At 39.0% G+C, this 17,389-nt stretch overlaps 1 protein-coding gene across 2 annotated transcripts in view; it reads left to right on the plus strand.

Annotated features, from left to right (window-relative positions):
* The window catches only part of rarb.L (retinoic acid receptor beta L homeolog), a 620,347-nt gene that overhangs the window by 573,785 nt on the left and 29,173 nt on the right, over positions 1–17,389 (plus strand). For both annotated transcript variants that reach the window (XM_041566005.1, XM_018267461.2), the window contains one exon: positions 1,926–2,086. In XM_041566005.1, the coding sequence (XP_041421939.1) occupies positions 1,926–2,086 (161 nt within the window). The remainder of the gene's footprint in view (positions 1–1,925; positions 2,087–17,389) is intronic.

Here is a 17,389-nt window from a genome sequence, read left to right on the forward strand (position 1 = left end):
TTGCTGCATCTTGTGTGGGAATGTTCATATCCTTTCATCCATTATGAGCCACAATTATTTTCTTTAATAACGTTATAACGTCAATGAGATGATCATACATTTGCTCTAATTTTGCATTATCCACTGAATAATCAAAGATTATATTGTAACAGTGAAAGGTTGATGGGAATTCAACCGATTGATTTTAAATAAATGGACAGATATGAGCACATAAAGCAATTCATTGCTATCACTTTGGCAAAAAAGGCAAATAAACAGTTGAACTGTACCCAATTTCAACTTGGGGAGTACTCTAGTCAACTGCATGACTGTCTGACATGGCCCTTCCAGATGTAGCTTTTTCCAATGCCAAGCAATGTTATAGTAATACTTGGGTAGCAGGGCATAGCTTTCAGCTGAACCCCAAGGTTGCACATTGAGCTGTAGCTATGCTGCCTATACAGTATTAGTCCTAAATCAGGTGAAATGATAACGGCAGATTTATTTTGACACTACATCATTATTATTATTATTTTATTTTGTATTGCACCAACATATTTACAATGAGGTAAACACAATGAACAATACGGTATCATAATAAAAGTGGTTGGCGAGAGAGGCCTCTTAGAGTGCAAGTGATTGTTCCATGGACCAGCCTGTGTATATCCAGAGGAGTAAAATATTACCAGTGCTTGATAACCTTTCATGGACTGTAGTCAGGGATTTGTTGTAGAAGAACAAATGTAATGTGTTGGGGAGCAGATTTTGTGAGGGCAGAGAAGAGATGGCAACTAGAGGGCTGCAGTTGCAGAATTTATAATTACAATGTAAGTTCATTTTAAAATAGTAGGTGAATTTAAAAGCTTTCTGCAGAGTATGTGCCTTTGGGTCTGCTCTTGTTCTTGTTAAAGATGCTTCCTAAAACTCTATAAATTGTTACTGTTTTTCAATGATTTCTCCGTGTTTGGGTTTGGAATAAAGGTTCCATGTCCGCTTTGTGTGGGGCCTGCAGCCGGGCACTGATTGGAAGAACATGAGTGCAAAAAAAGTACTTGCAGTAAAAATCAAAAATAAATTTAATAAAGCACCGGGGGAATGTAATAAAAGTCACAAAGATCAAAACAATTCGCACCAATAAGAATAAAAATCCACATCTCGCAATGTAATATTCTTCCTTAAACTGTTATTACATTGTGAATTTTAATTGCGCATTGCAAATTTTAATTGCGCACTCTTAAGAAGTGCTTGAAGGTGTCGTATTCTCTTGGAGCAAACATAATGATTTATTCAGTAAGAAGTTTTATTACATGTGCATTGGTGCAAACTATAAAATTCGCAAATGGTCTTCCACTGTCGGAAGTGGTCGCTAAACAGTTTCCGGGTTCGCAAAAGCTATATTAAATTCACGCAAAGCAAAATTTGTTCACGCAAAGGCATAACTTTTCGCATTGCGAATAGTTTTTCCATTACCAACTTTTATTACTTTCCCCGCTGCCCGCGCCTGTTTCCATTGGATAAATACCTAGGGAAAATAAATGGTGTAATGCCCCTTTAATGTAAAAAAGTACTTTGTTTCCAGTGCTTCACTGAATAAACATTTTTCCCATTACAATAATAGACAGAACACCCCTATTATTAACCATTTGAACAGATCTGTTGGTTTTAAAACTCTGGCAGGCCAATGTTATTCTATAGTGCATCTTCAGATACATAACCAGTGTTTTATTTTCCTGGCTAATGTGATGAGTTTGTTATCTTATAACAAGCCTGAGCGATGAGCGTCTTATCCCCTTATGCTCATTTATCAGCAATTCACTCAGTAGTATCTATTTCATATTCCCTTCAGTAGGAGCAATTAAATGCCACCTCTCACACATTTGGACATGATCTTGCATAACATCTCAGTTACAAACGCAATATCTGAAGTGTCTTCATCTTTCCTCCAGCCGTCAGAAATGACAGAAACAAGAAGAAGAAAGAGCCTTCAAAGCAAGAGTGCATAGAGAGCTACGAGATGACAGCAGAGCTGGATGACCTGACAGAGAAAATCAGAAAAGCTCATCAAGAGACCTTTCCCTCACTATGTCAGCTGGGAAAATACACTACGGTAAGTTCAACCAGCTAGTGATTTATGAGTACTATCCTGTAGGAAAAGCACTTGCATGTATTACATTTCTTTTATCTGCAGCAAGTCTATATATAGCAAAGGTTAATTTTCCTTGTTTGTGTTCACCGGGACACCTTTGCTCCATTCTTGTACTGCAGATAGATCTATCTTACCCAAATATCAAGGACTAAGCTCTCATTTCATTCATAAAACATATACAGTATACATTTAAATTTAAAAGGGTCCCAGCTGGGCAGACAAAATCAAGAAGTACACAGGCCATTATTATAGTTGTGTCAAGAAAGGATTTTTTTTTAATTTTCTGACCCTGTTATGTTTTGTTAGTGATGATGTTAGCTCCTTAAAATTAAAGCTATTCAGGACAGTGTGTTAAATTAAAAAGGGACATTTTAATGCCTCTGGCGCATATAAACCAAAGTGGCAATGCATAGGAAGTGTTATAGGAAATGTCATATATATATGCATAGGCGGAGGGTGGTTTGTGTGTTTGGGGAGGCTAACTAGAAAAAAACAATTAAGGATGACATTTTTACGTTGTTTTAAATATCCCAATGCACATAAAAATTCATAACCAACATGATACATAAAGAAAGTGCAGGATACAACGTCAGCTTGATATACAATATCAAGAAAATTTTAGGATAAATACAGTGCCAGTTTAACGGATTAAGCGACAGAACACATAACTTGTACACAAAATGATAAATGCAGTGAATATTTCATTTGTATTGTACACCAAGAACTCATGGTAGGGTAAATGCAATGTCAATTTAATAAAAACAAACATAGAACACATGTCAAGATAATTACGGTGCCAGTGCGTGAATTATACCCCCAGATCACATGGTAAGATTATTACACTACCTCATGACAAACGTTGAAAAAAATCAAGAAAAGCATAATAACTTTGCCTAAAATGTTACTTTCTGATAATTCTTTCAGACTACTATTGTTTCTAGAGAACACACCAAACTTCACAAACAAGACATATTGACTAGAGTTTGGCTATAAAGTTGTATTAAGTTGTTCCCAACAACATAAAGTGTTGCTTAGCAATGTATAAAGTTTGGAAGACCGATGAAAATTCTAAGATTTCTTGGATAGTTCTTCTTCCAGTACAGTCTACCAAGTAGATTAGCCAGGCTCTTTTCCCAATAAGGATTCATCCACTAACCCACCCCACTGGCCATTTAGTGGCAATTTTACATAGAGAGAGAGATAAAGAAAAAGGACTTCCAATCTGGGGATCTCAGTCTCCAGAATTGTCAAGTGGAGCTAAATTCCTTGCTGTTGTGGGAATGTGGGCTTATAACAGCCACAGAGGCAGGCATATAGTTAATGTTTATGGACCTATTTTTGTCGTAGCTAAAAGTGCAAAATGTAATTTAAATTCTCATAGCACTTCCTAACCTGGCTTCAATTTCAATTCAGCCATCTGGTCTGTAGTTAGAGTTAATGGCAAAAGAATTAGAACCGTACAGACAAAAATAAAAAGGAAGAGCATGTGAAGTCATTAGGCATTGGACAAAGGAGATAGCTTCACATAAGTGGACCAAATTTGTGTTTAGTAAATTTATCCAAAACAATTATACAGCTATAAAAGCCCTTTATCCTATAATCTATATTGATAGTTGATGGGACTTAAGTGAAAATTGCTGCTCTGTTTCACCTTGTGTGCTAAACGAATGCACAGACATTATAGATGAGTTCCAGGGCCGTATTTACCATACAGGTGCCTTGGTTGGCAGCTTTAGCCCATGGGCCCATGGGTGCCTACATACAGAAGTACATAAAATAGTGCAGAAAGAAATCCACCCAGTCCTCTGCCAGATACTTGTGCCTAAATCCAGTGATGGAGCTGAGAGGTAGGAAGGTGTTACATGGTGTAACTAGATATGTAATTTTGCAAGGGGTGCCCAAACTTTTGCTTTTAATTGTATAGAAAAGTATATACTATGGAGCCTTATAAAACTAGGGCTTGTGGATTTTGATCCAGAATACATTGTTTGTAATGTCTCTTTTTCTAATGATTTACTTTACGGGGTCCCTAGGGGATTTGAGTTCTTAATTTAATTTTGCATCTATAAAATCATGATTGCAGCACTTTTTGTATCTGAATTTGCATTTCATCTTATAGCTGTGATTGTGTTTAGGCACCATCAAATAAGCACCCTGGGTAACCTCCAGCTTGAAACATTACACCCTGTCAGCAAAAGCACCAAGTAATAGATTTTGAAGATAGAGTTTGCTCTTCTCATTTTGCAAGCCATAATACTCTCTAGATTGTGCCCTGATACGTAAGCATGAGGTGTAATCAAGAATTTAAAAGCTTAAATAATTCAAGTCACACGCTAGTGAAATGTCAGTGATGTGGTTCCGTTCCACTGCTGGCAATGTGAAACATAATTTTGAAAGGGTAATCATTTATTTAAATGGGAAAAAATGGTGTCCTTTGAAGGCGTGCAGACAGTCTGCAGATTCCAAACGAAGACACAGATGAAGCAGTGTTATGAAGACAATGACCAATCTCCTCGGCTTTCATGCACGCTTAATAACAGAGATGATTATATTTTCAAAGGAAATTGATATTCCTGTGATTGTTAATACAGAGGAAACCCTACAATTCATGTTTAGACCTGGCTGTAGAACTGCTGATAGTGGCGAAACTTCTACGTGCCTCTCAGTTGTGGCTGCTTATTCTTGCTTTTAGTCAAAACAATCAATGCAGACACGTACTGCTAAATAACAGGAATTAATGTTGTGGCCAAGCATGTTGTAGTCTCTGGGGTCTACTTTGTATTCTAGATTAGCAGTCTGATAAATATTCAACTGGAGACAGAAGTAAAAACATGTTTACTATTAACTCTTTCTCTGCAATAGCCCTAGCCATGATACCTTGATGCAGCTTACTGCTGAAGGACAGAAGGACATCATTCATTCATAATTTGTCACTGTCACTGGTGAATAATCAAATACAATAAGATTGACTTAAGGAAATGTAGAGTTCTATTTTTATTTTCCTAATTATTGGAGATGTCGTTCAACAACTGGGGCTGCAGGTCGAACAAAACTGAAATACCAGTTGAACCCTCATTTTACATGTTTCAGGGAACCTACAACAATGGTGTAAAATCCAGGAAATTATACAGCATCTTTAATCAAATTTCCAGCATAATTATCGGCGCTGGGGCAGTTGCGTTTGTTGCAATTGCAGCCGATGCACCAAAATGTAATTCTGCTGAAAATGGGAGCTCAGCGTCAAAATGGCATCTGCATTTGATTCTGTAATGGGGCGCATGCACACGATTTAATACAGGAGACTGGGCCATTGTAGTGGCACAAAGCGCAATTTTGGACAAATGAGCCCCATTGTGTAGCTCTGCCATCATTCTGTTAGTTGATACTATTATTTCGGGTGCAGTTGGAAAGTTCTCGTCAGACATTAGTTCCCCTTTAAATGACTGTTTACTTCCACTGCACTTTCTTGGAACTAAGGCATTCGGAAACGAAAGCGAGACCCAAACCAAGAACAACATCAGTAAGATATTTGTTTAATATCATGAGCATTTGGGACGAGCGTGTCAGTGGCAGAAAGGCCCATTGTTTCTCTCCCTCTCTGGATATTGCATTTGCATTCTTTGTGGGATACAGTGCATTATGTGTAATAGAATATGTGTCAAACCCAATTGCATGATAAAGTAATCTCATATAATACTGATGAATATTTTGTTCACACTTGCTGGTTTCGTGCAATGTCTCTCTTTTTTCCAGATGGATAAACTATTGCCAAATGATTTCCTGCTATAGGCTCTGCATTGTGTATCTCTTCACCATGCAGCCTGGCTATGGACTGGATAAACTGGCTATTAAATTTAATTACAGCCTGAATGACTGCACATCTTGATTTTCCTTTCCCTTCCTTGATCTCATTTCCTCTTGATGGGCTTCACTTTGCCTAGGCCTTTCTGGATGAAATAAAATAAATCTGAAAAACATACAGTCTTTCTAACTGGCAGGAATGTCTTAAAGGGCACACAGATGACAGTTAACCCATGTGCCTTACTAGCAAGTGCTTTGCATTCTTACATTCAGGGCCGTTCCTGCCATGAGGCAAGGTGAGCACCTTGCCTCAGGCGTAAGTGAACGGGCAGTTACAAGGGGTGGCAAAAAGCCGCCTCCAGTAACTTCAAGAGCCAAATTTCCGGTTTTTAAACCGGAAATTCGGCTCTGCTAGTGCAGAAAGCGCAGTACGCGCTTGTGCGCTAGTGATGCAGCCCCTTTTGAACCGTTCCGAGAGGGGGCGGCATCAGGGTTATGCCTCAGACGGCAGCAGCCCACAGATCGCCCCTGCTTACATTATTGGGGTTATTTACTAAAATGACCAAACTCACATCCACGATTTTATCTTATGTATCAATAAAATAACTCGAAAAAGTCAGGTCGAAAAAAGACTCGATAAAATCGAGCATAAACCCACATCTTATGAATTTTTCAGGAATTGACGCCCGTATTGCTCGCTTTTTTTCGGGTTATTGCCCGAAAACCCCAAATTTTTCTGATTATTGGACAAAGCCTAGTGCAGATCCCACTGTTTTCAAATTTTAAAAGGGGCATCTGCCATTGACTTATACATGACCTCGGCAGGTTTAAGATGGCGGATCTTCAGATTCTGACTTTTAGCAGCTTCCGGGTATAATAAATCTGTAAACATTCAAGTTTTTTTTCCACAACAAATTTGAGTTTAATCTAGGTTTAGTAAATAACACCCTTAGTGTCAGAGCAGGCCTTAACCTTAGTATTTCCCTCTCAAAGTATTAATCATATCGACTGCTATCGCTGGATTTTCTGTTATAGAAGTGAGAGAGTGAGAGGGGGAACAGGAATTTGCAAGACAGCTGTCATGCACCATGTCTGACCTGGCAAGGACTTACAACTTCCAGCATTCCCCAAGTGCCTATAGAATCAGGTTGTATAACATAAAATCCAGCAGCACTCCAATAAGCGAATCAAATATTTATTCGTGCCGCTAGCCAAGCAACGTTTCGCTCTATTCCAGCCCTTTATCAATCCAAGTGAACAGTGTAACAAACAAGCTTAAATATGTTGTTATGGGGGGAGGGACAACAACAAAAGGACCCACAACAAAAGGGACACAACGATTTTTGGGAACTCCCAAAATGGGGACTTTCCCTTGTCTCAATTGTGCCAACTGTAACAACATTACAAAGGGACAAACACATCCGCATACGGGACAGAAGATTAACATCAAAAAAAAATTCACATGTGATTCAACCTATGTGATATATCTAATTAAATGTCCATGTGGATTAGCGTACGTTGGCGAGACAACACAGAAAGTGAAGGATCGAATTAAACAACATAAATCTAATATTCGTTATAACTATACACACCTACCAATACCTGCACACTTTGCAGAAGCGAGACACACAGTGAGCCAATTGAGATATCAAGTCATTGACAGCATAGGTCCGTTAAGACATGGAGGAGAAAGAGTGCAAATGCTCAAAAAATTGGAAATGAAATGGAAATTGAAATTAGGTACGTTGAGCCCTGGTGGACTAAACCAAGAGTATACCCCTGAAATATTTATTTAGAATCGGTCATTCCAAAGAATCGTGCTAAATGTGTAACAATGACTGTTTCAATTTGAATTTTCTACTATACCTAGTGATATGTATTTAATAATAATATTTATATTTTCAACTTTACCTTTTTAGAATTCTACTACCTCTATCCTGGGATTTGCTGGTGTCCAGACAACTGTAGATATCTAGTATCCCAGACATTTGTGAGTGATTCCTAACAATAGAAACAGAATTTGATGTTTTTAAATATTTTATACCACTATTTATACACAATATTTGTACACAGTGTAACACAATCACAAAACATGTGGATTATGAGTTGACTACCAAATCCCAAGAAATGATGTAGAATTTTACATAAATGTTTTAAACATATTTTAAACGTTTCACTTTAATGTATTTTTCACTATAATGAACTTTACACAGCTGGTATCACTGGGAATGCTGGGAATTGAGTCCCAATTGGGAGAGGGGAGTGTGTTGTAACCCCTCCCCCCTATACCACATATTTAAGCTTGTTTGTTACACTGTTCACTTGGCTTGATAAAGGGCTGGAATAGCCCGAAACGTCGATTGGCTAGTGGCACAAATAAATATTTGATTCACTTATCGGAGTGCTGCTGGATTTTATGTTATACCTTTGCAGAGAGGAACACAGCCGTCCACCGGCGCTTCAACAAGCAGTTTAGTGTGAGTGTGACACTATTATTGACTTTATAGATTTAGGCTGCCCACCCCTTCCCCCTTCAGTAGAAGGGGTGGGTAAAATAAAGGAGGTACAGGTATGGGATTATCCAGAAATCTGTTATCCAGCAATCTCCAAATTACTGAAAGGCCATCTCCCATAGGGGCAAATTTACTAACCTCCAAAAATCCGCCAGTGACAACTTCGCTCACATCGCAACACTTTGCCAGGCGTAGATTTGCCAGGAAACCGCTAATTCACTAAAATCCGAAGTTGTGTCCAGGGCGCCGAACACTGGCGAAGTTGCGACTAGCGTTACTGCGGCAAGCGAAGTTGCGCTAGCGTTGCCTCATTTGCATACAGCGGGAAGTGAATGGACGAATATATGTTGCAGCAAATACATTACACTACACAAGCCCGAGAAACCTTAATAAAAAAAAAAAAGTTGTTATATTGCCCTATACATGTGCCCAGTGTATAGTTTATGTGCCATATGTTAGGAAATGTAGGGGGGAAGCCGGTTACCCCCCAAAAAAAATTACGCTCTTTTTCAGTTTATCACCCTGAAAAAGTAAAAGACGCCAGTGTTTTTTGGGACTTAGAAAAATTTTCAACAATTTTTTTAGGAACTCCTATCTACTCTATTGCACTTCGCCTGGTCTGAGGTGGCGAAGGCAAGTCTGGCGCAAGAGGTAACGTTCAGTAAAATGCGCATCTTAGTGAATTTGCGTAGTTATGTCCATTCGCCAGAGCGCAAAGTCGCGAGGCGTTAGGGAGCGAAGTACATTTAGAGTTTATCTCCTTCGATAGCGAAGTTACGACAGCAACCGGTAGTAAATCAGTGAAGTACTGAAATGACGTCACGCTGGCGAATCTTCGTCCGCGTAAGTCAGGGCCGGAACTAGGGGTAGGCAGAAGAGGCATGTGCCTAGGGCGCAAAGGCAGAGGGGCGCCAGGCATGTACCTCTTCTGACGCCATCCCCTGCTCGGTCCCTTGTTCCCTCAACCTGCAGCGGTACTGAATAGTGAGTATTTGCATGCGCGATCCCGTTCTTCGACGCATGCGCACTTACGCTGCCTCAGGTCTTTCGCGCATCCTTGGCGAGAACAGTGGGGAGGCGACAAAGTCGGCTGGGTTGCCTGGGGCGCCCGGCCGACTTGGCCCGGCACTGGCGTTAGTCACTTCGCCCTTTAGTAAATTTGCCCCATAGACTCTATTTTATCCAAATAATCCACATTTTTAAAAATGATTACCTTTTTCTCTTTAATAATAAAACTGTATTTTGTACTTGATCCAAACTAAGATATAATTAATCCTTATTGGAAGCAAAACCAATCTGTTGTTTACATGGTTTTCTAATAGACATAACGTATGAAGATCCAAATTACAGATGTCCCATACAGGTCCTATACCTGTACTAGATTAAAAAAAAATATTGGCAGTACCATTTACCAGTTTATGCCAGTGCCAGAGAAGCAACAGAACATCGCTACCAGACTAGAGAGCACGTTGTTATCTTACATTTCCAGAGTATTACTATAATAGCTTTAGGATAAAACATTTTCAGTGCCACAGGGTAATTCTGCAGCTATTGATATTGTCATTAATTACCCATTTGAGTAAATGGTTTTACAAGTCCCTTCAAGAACAAAATGTTTCCTGCAAATAGCTCTGAATCAAGTTACACTAATCATTGTATGTTATGAAAATTTATAGTCAGTCAAATTCATGCAAAATGTAGTTCTTGTCCTCATAATGCTTCATTATTAACTCCTACTCTAAAAAGGAAATGCACAGAAAATTGGCTTGAACACAGTTACATGGGAAGAAGCAGTTTCATGGAAAATATTTCTTATTACCTAGTGTTAGAATTTATTTTGACTTTATTTTCCTAGTAAAACACATAGACATACACTAATTTGCACACATTTTTAGTGAAGCATATCTCAGTTAAGTTGGCTTGTGGTTTTCTAGATAAGGGGTCTATCCATAATTTGGATCTTCATTCTTTCAGTCTACTAAAAAAAAATAACTTCAACATTAAATAAACCCAATAGGATGTAATTATATCTTAATTTGCATCAAGTACAAGGTGGCGATACTGTTTTAAATTTACAGAAAAAAAAATTGAATACATTTTAGGAATGTGAATTAATTGATTTAGATGGACTCTATCAGAGATGGCCATCCCGTAATTCAGAGCTTTGTAGATAAGTTGATCTATATACCTGAGCCAGCAGCAGCAATTCCTCATATTGCCCCCAATTTGTACCTGTACACCCTAGACGGGCACCTAATCGACCTACCCCTAGTTCCAGCCCTGATGCATAAGCATTATTTCATTAAGAGAACATGAATACCTAGCTGGCGTTATGGTAGGTCATAGATTTGCCCTGATCCTCAACCTATACCTCCCTCTCCTACAGCTTTTATTGAACTACAACTCAAAAGTCATGGTCTCTCCTCTACATCTGTGTGACGGCAATTCAGCCCTTCCCTATTGTTTAGAAGAGGAGTGTGACAAATGCAGAGAGGTCTGTGATTGGGGAGTAGGCATGAATAATAAACCTTACCAACAGCAAGGGGGGTGAAGGCTATGAATTAAATGGTTAATAAGTATAGGGCTTATACATAGGGGTAGAGTTGATACCCAGGATGCATTACATTGGCCTAGCATGTAAAATATTGTCTACCAATGGGTGTTCTTAAACCCCAGCTTTTTTAGACAATTTTTAAATCTGACTGGGGCAGCACACTGCTGCACTTTTTTGAATGAATTTTTATTGCTATTTATTCTTTAAGCACTTATTTTTACACTTTCGCATTCGGTGCATTGGCCTTCAGGTCAAAAGCATACCCTATTTGGAGGTCCATCAGTTATCTCGACCCTGAAGGCCTTCGGATTGGACAGGGAGGGACTTTGCGGCAAAGGGCGTCCTGAAGACCCTTGCCCCCTGAGGTGCCTTTTGGCCAGGCAGTTGGGGATAAGGGGGCTCCCCTTGGCCTTGGCAAACTGGAGTCTGAAGACTCTGGATCTTTTTGTGGCTTTTGGCCAGGGACCCTGAAGTTTTGGATTTTTTTTAAGCTAAGTCATGCATCTTTTGCATTTTTGTTTGCACTTTGGACTTTTTTGCACTGGGTGAGAAGCACATCGGGGTTCAATTAAAATAAAATTGTCTACCAGTGGGTCCAGTATTAAATATTCAACCCCAAGTTCAGTTCAGGCACCCCCTCTTAATACCTTCCATAATTTGCCCAGTTACCCCCAGACCACAGTTGCATCCTCCAGACATTCTAGCTTCCCTCCAATCTGCCGATGCAGCAATCTGATCCACACCCTCACCCATTGCAGTTGTAAAGGTTACAACCCTAAACAAACAAGCATTTCTGTGGATATAGTCTTCTGCCTTTCGTGACATGGCAAGAATTTCGGTGACTTTTTCTCATTGATAGTATGTTGGTATAATATGGCATATCAGTCCCCCAGCGAAAGAGTTTCTTTGCTTAAAGGGGTTGTTCACTTTTTGATTAACTTTTAATCTGATATTCTGAGACAATTTCCTATTGGTTTTCATTTTTTATTATTTGTAGTTTTTGAGTTATATAGCTTTTTATTCAGCAGCTCTTCGGTTTACAATTTCAGCAATCTGGTTGCTAGGGTCCAATTACACTAGCATCCATGCATTGATTCGAATTAGAGACTGGAATATGAATAAGAAAGGGCCTGAATAGAATACAAAGTAACAATAACAATACATTTGTAGCATTTGTTTTTAGATGGGGTCAGTGACCCCCATTTGGAAAAGTCAGAAGAGTCAGAAGAAGAAGGTAAATAACCCCTAAACCATAAAAAAATAATGAAGACCAATTGAAAAGTTGCTTAGAATTGGCCATTCTATAACTTTTTTCACCCATGAGCCATATTCCATGAGCCCATATAAAAAGCCAAACTCCTGCTCAAATGCCAGTGTCTCTATATTATCCTTTTTTTCTGTACAAGAGCTATAGTAAATCTATCCATGGATGGGTAAATGAGACACATACCTAGGGTTGCCACCTCGCCCCTTTAAAACTGAACACATATGCAATCCACAGCCTGCATGGCTAATAAGCAATTCATTTAGATGGATGCTGCAGACTGAACTGACCTATGTGCAGCCATGCATCATGCATCTAAATGAATTGCTAATTAGCCATGCAGGTTGTGTATTCCTTATGTGTTTGGTTTTAAAGGGGTAAGGTGGCAACCCTATATCTGTGATGCTAGGATTACTAAGGTATAACTCAGTGGAGGTGTTGGCCAATAAATGGTATGATACACAGAAAACACCATAACAATAGGATTCCTGGATAACTTTATTACAGAAAGAGGAATATCAAACTGAGTAAAGGAAATATTCGCTGATGGGATTTATCTTCAGTCATCTCAGTTGGTTTCTTCTGTGGTCAAGACTCCAGAATCAATAATCGTGTAGTTCTGTACAACCTGAATGGCATCCAATAATCATTCTGGTACTTTAGGAAAATGACATATGTTTGGCCAAAGGATATCAAGCCTGCCACCACGTCAAGGTAGACTCTCTGAGCAGGTCCCTAACCTATCCTAACAGGGGCGCTGCCACCATGAGGCGACTTGAGAAATTCGCCTCAGACTGGAGCAGCCCACAAGTTAACAGGGGTGGCAAAAAGGCACTCCTGGTAACTTTAAAATCCAAATTTCTGTTATTTAAATTGGACATTTGACTCCTCTAGTGCAAAAAGCACTAGTGACGCTGCCCCGCTGGACCCACTCTGGTGCAGTAAAAGTAACCCCTGGGGAGCAGGGGGCGGCATCACTAGAATTGCCCCTGTATCCTAACCATCTTATTAGAGAGGCAAAAAGTAAGTATTGTTGGGATATACTTTTTATTTGTACTAAGAATTATTACAGCTAGCGTTTGAGAGACATTTCTTCTTCCGTAGGTTCAAGAAGCATTAATAATAAAGATTGCTGGTTGAACCCAAGGAAGAGAAAGGTCTTTTATTTAACAGTGAGCCCTAAAAAAACTGCTAATCTAAATAAATATCACAAATACTAACCTTTCACCTGTGGATTAATATGGCTGCAACTTTTCTGTATTAATTAGTCTATTTTAGTTATTTTGTACAAAATTCATCTACTTTATTGCTGGTCCTACATATTATTTTCCACCATATTTAATCATTGAAATCAATTTTAGCTTATTTTATTTAAGCTATGCTATGTTCCCTTGCTTTGCCTATACCAATGAATAAAATGCCTGATATTTAATTTATTTCCTATAATTTAAGGCAAATTTGTTAAAAAAAATTAAATTACAAAAAAGGAGGGTGGTGCTATAATAGGGGGGTTTTAATGAGGGAATACGGAACTATGAGTTCTTTTACCAACGTAGTTTTTGACATTTTATTTTAACTATTAATTATATAAATTTTGTTCCTACATTTTGTAATTTTTAAGCATTTCATCCTGCCTGCATAATTTAGTAATTAGTAATTACTTTAATATGTAAGGTTAAAAAAGACTTATGGCCTCAGGATTCAATCTGTCATTCATAAAATCTTGTTTATCTTCATAAAATTCCTATTTATCTTGATCCAGAGGAAGGCAAAAAAAACCTCATCTGAAGCTGTGTCCAGTGTGCTTCAGAGGGGGGAAAAAATTCCTTCCTGACTCCAATATGGCAATCGGATAAATCCCTGGATCACTAGTGAACTGTGTGCAGTATTGTTGTTAGACTATACTCTAGTTTCCTGTTTCATGTTTTACTTTCTGTTTATTTCTATTTAATTGCCTATACAATTACAGGTTGTCTTGATAAATTCATGTTTTAAATAAATCCATATTTAAATAAGAGTCCTTTAGTTATATACCTTAGCCAAACATAACATACATAAATTAAATAACTGGAGTTAGAATGAAAGGTGGGGATAATATTAAAGTGTACTGTGTGGTGCAAATAGGGGCGCTCCCGCTATGAGGCTAGTTGAGGTACTTGCCTCAGACAGTAATGCCTATGGGTTACAGGGGAGGCAATGAGTTGTTCCTAGTACCCTTAAGTGTCAACATTCCGTTTTTTAAAGGGGAATTTAGACTATTTTAGTGCAGAGTGAGCAATTTCTCTGCACAATGATGCAGCCCGCTTCTACCTCGTTAAAAGGAAACACCAGGGTTTAATAGGATGGCATTGGGTAGGCTGCCTCAGGGTGGAATTGAGGGCAGAATCACCCCTGGATGCAAAGGTTTTAGGGCCAATGGTAATGCTGGATTCATGGTGATACAGGACCCAATAGTAGGAGCTGACGGTGAATGACACTAGTATAGATAATAGGGCTAGAGGTGAGGAGCCGATGAAATGGACCATTGATTGGCTGAGGGCCAGAGACAGTGACTGATAGAAAGAGTCAGACAGAACCAGATGGAAAGCCCCATAAATAGGTGGTGACGTTTTAGCCAGGGAATAATGGAAATAGTGAGTGATAGACCATTGGTGTGGGGTAAAGGCTGATGGTAATGACTAGTGGCAAGTGTTAGAGGGGACTAATAAAAAAAACGCTAAAGGCAGAGTTTGATATCAAGGGACAGATGGCAACTGATGGAACCTCCGGTAGGCCAAAATTAAGATGACAATAATGAGGACAGAAGACTGGAAGTCATGGAATTGATAATGGGGCCTGATGTTTGTCGTGGCATGGGGACGATGGTAGGGTATTAGAACATATCAGTGCCAAAAGGTCCAGAAATGGCTGGAACCTGTGAAATTTAATCCAGACATGCCATATCTTGAAGAGATACCTGATCACCTGATGTTATAGTATGTTTCAGGGACTCCAAGAATGATGGTGGCTCCTCACATGTCTTCTTAAAATCCACAGGTGGCAACTGCAGTTAAACAAAATATAAATTAGTTTGTTACCAAAAAAAATGTAAGTAAAGTAGATGGCATTAGTATAATACAAAATATTAAGTGCAATTGTATTTGTTGTGGAATGCCATAGAGAGTTTTCCACAGAGTTAATAAACCTAGGCCTAGTCCTAACCGGCTATGTAGATACTGTAGTACAGGAAGACACTGGTCTCTAGCCCTGAATATGTATTAAAACACAAACATCTAGAGATTTCAAGATAAGTGCCTATTCATAATGAGCAGTAGCCTACCAAAACACATGTAGTCATGTACTTACTGCTTTTGGCTGGGAAGGAGGTGGTAGAGTGCTGTTTTCTATTTGCACCCAATCAATGGCATTAAAAAATGGGTGCTCCCGAATATTTCCATTGCAGCCCAGTCGTTCTTTTGGATTTTTCTTCAGGAGCTAAAGAAAGAAAACAGTATCAGATATTTATTGCTAAGATGAAGCTACACCCCTGTCAGTAATACCCTCATAGCACAGGGATTTTGTCCGAATGCCTATATACCAGGCATGTCCAAAGTGCGGCCCGTTTTTAAATTTACACCGGCCCTCAGCCTCCATCATGAAATTAATAATAATGTGGCCCCCCAGCACAGGAGGATCAGGAATCCCATAGCAGTGTTATTAGGGCACATTAGTGAAATGATCTGGCACGTAGAGATGCGCTGTTTTCGCATTCTTCTTTAGGGCTGAAGGTGTCAATAGACGTAATGACGTGCCAGTACAGTAAACTAAAGAAGTATGGCGTCACTACGTGCTAGTATGTGTCTATTGCTAACACCTTCAGCACATAGGCAGCAGTATAGACCAAGTGGCAGATCAGTTCTGCTACAATTACTCCATTCCTGTAATTTAATGTTAATGGTTCAAAGAATGTCGTGCTGAATGTTGGGCTGAATGGTCGGCCCCCACACATTTTCACCTCACCAAATCTGGCCCTCGTTGCAAAAAGTTTGGGCACCCCTGCTATACACTATTCAGCAAACAGGAATATCCAGTTAGTGTCACTGCTAGATCTCTAGGAACAGTATCAGTTCTCTGGGAAATGATATAATATAGCAGAACTAGTTATACCCTCTCCATAAATTCCAATACTTACCATTCGCAGGAGATCTTGCAATTCGGGGCTGAACCTTATCAGAATGCATGGCTGTTCAAGAAGAATCGACAAGCGGCATTCTGTACTGTTGCCGTACTCTATGAATGGTGAGGTCCCACATGCCATTTTAGATACGATGATCCCTAATGCCCACCAGTCTACTCCTCTATTATAGCTCTTCTCTTGTAACACCTAGATTTGAAAAAAAAAAAAAAAAAAGATTGTTATTAAAATCCTCTAGTGCATGCATTTAACTAAACCTTTGCTCTTTCTGTAACTCTCTCTTGTGCTGAAGCTGTTCACATGAGTAGTAAACTCCCAGCAATTACTCTAGGGTGCATGTGTCCCACCCTGGGCAGCACAGTGGTTACCTGGGAACAGTTAAAATGATGTCTAGGAAGGAACCCAGAGCATGCTATCTGAGACCCCACCTAGTGATTGACTTTTGTTCCCCTTTTTTGAATTGCCTTGTATATAATAAAATCATATACAGGTACAGGATCCCTTACCCGAAAAAACGTTATCCAGAAAGCTCTGAATTACGGAAAGGCTTTCTCCCATAGACTCCATTTTATATAAATAATCAAAATTTTTAAAAATGATTTCCTTTTTCTCTATAATAGTAAAGCAGTAGCTTGTACTTGATCCAAAATAAGGTATAATTATTTTTTATTGGAAGCAATACCAGCCTATTGGGTTATTTAATGTTTACATGATTTTCTAGTAGACTTAAGGCATGAAGATCCAAACTAAGGAAAGATCCATTATCCGGAAAACCCCAGGTCCCTAACATTCTGGATTACAGGTCCCAAGTCTGTACCAGCAAAACACTAAAAATACATATTTTTTTATTTGCGTATTTAAATGCATGAAATAGACTTAAGTATAAGCACACCTCTAGTACCTCTGCTATAAGCATTTAAATTAAATCACAGTCACATACCTCTGGGGCCATAAAGGG

Source organism: Xenopus laevis, chromosome 6L, assembly GCF_017654675.1.
Source record: "Xenopus laevis strain J_2021 chromosome 6L, Xenopus_laevis_v10.1, whole genome shotgun sequence".
In the NCBI taxonomy this organism is placed as follows: Eukaryota; Metazoa; Chordata; class Amphibia; order Anura; family Pipidae; genus Xenopus; species Xenopus laevis.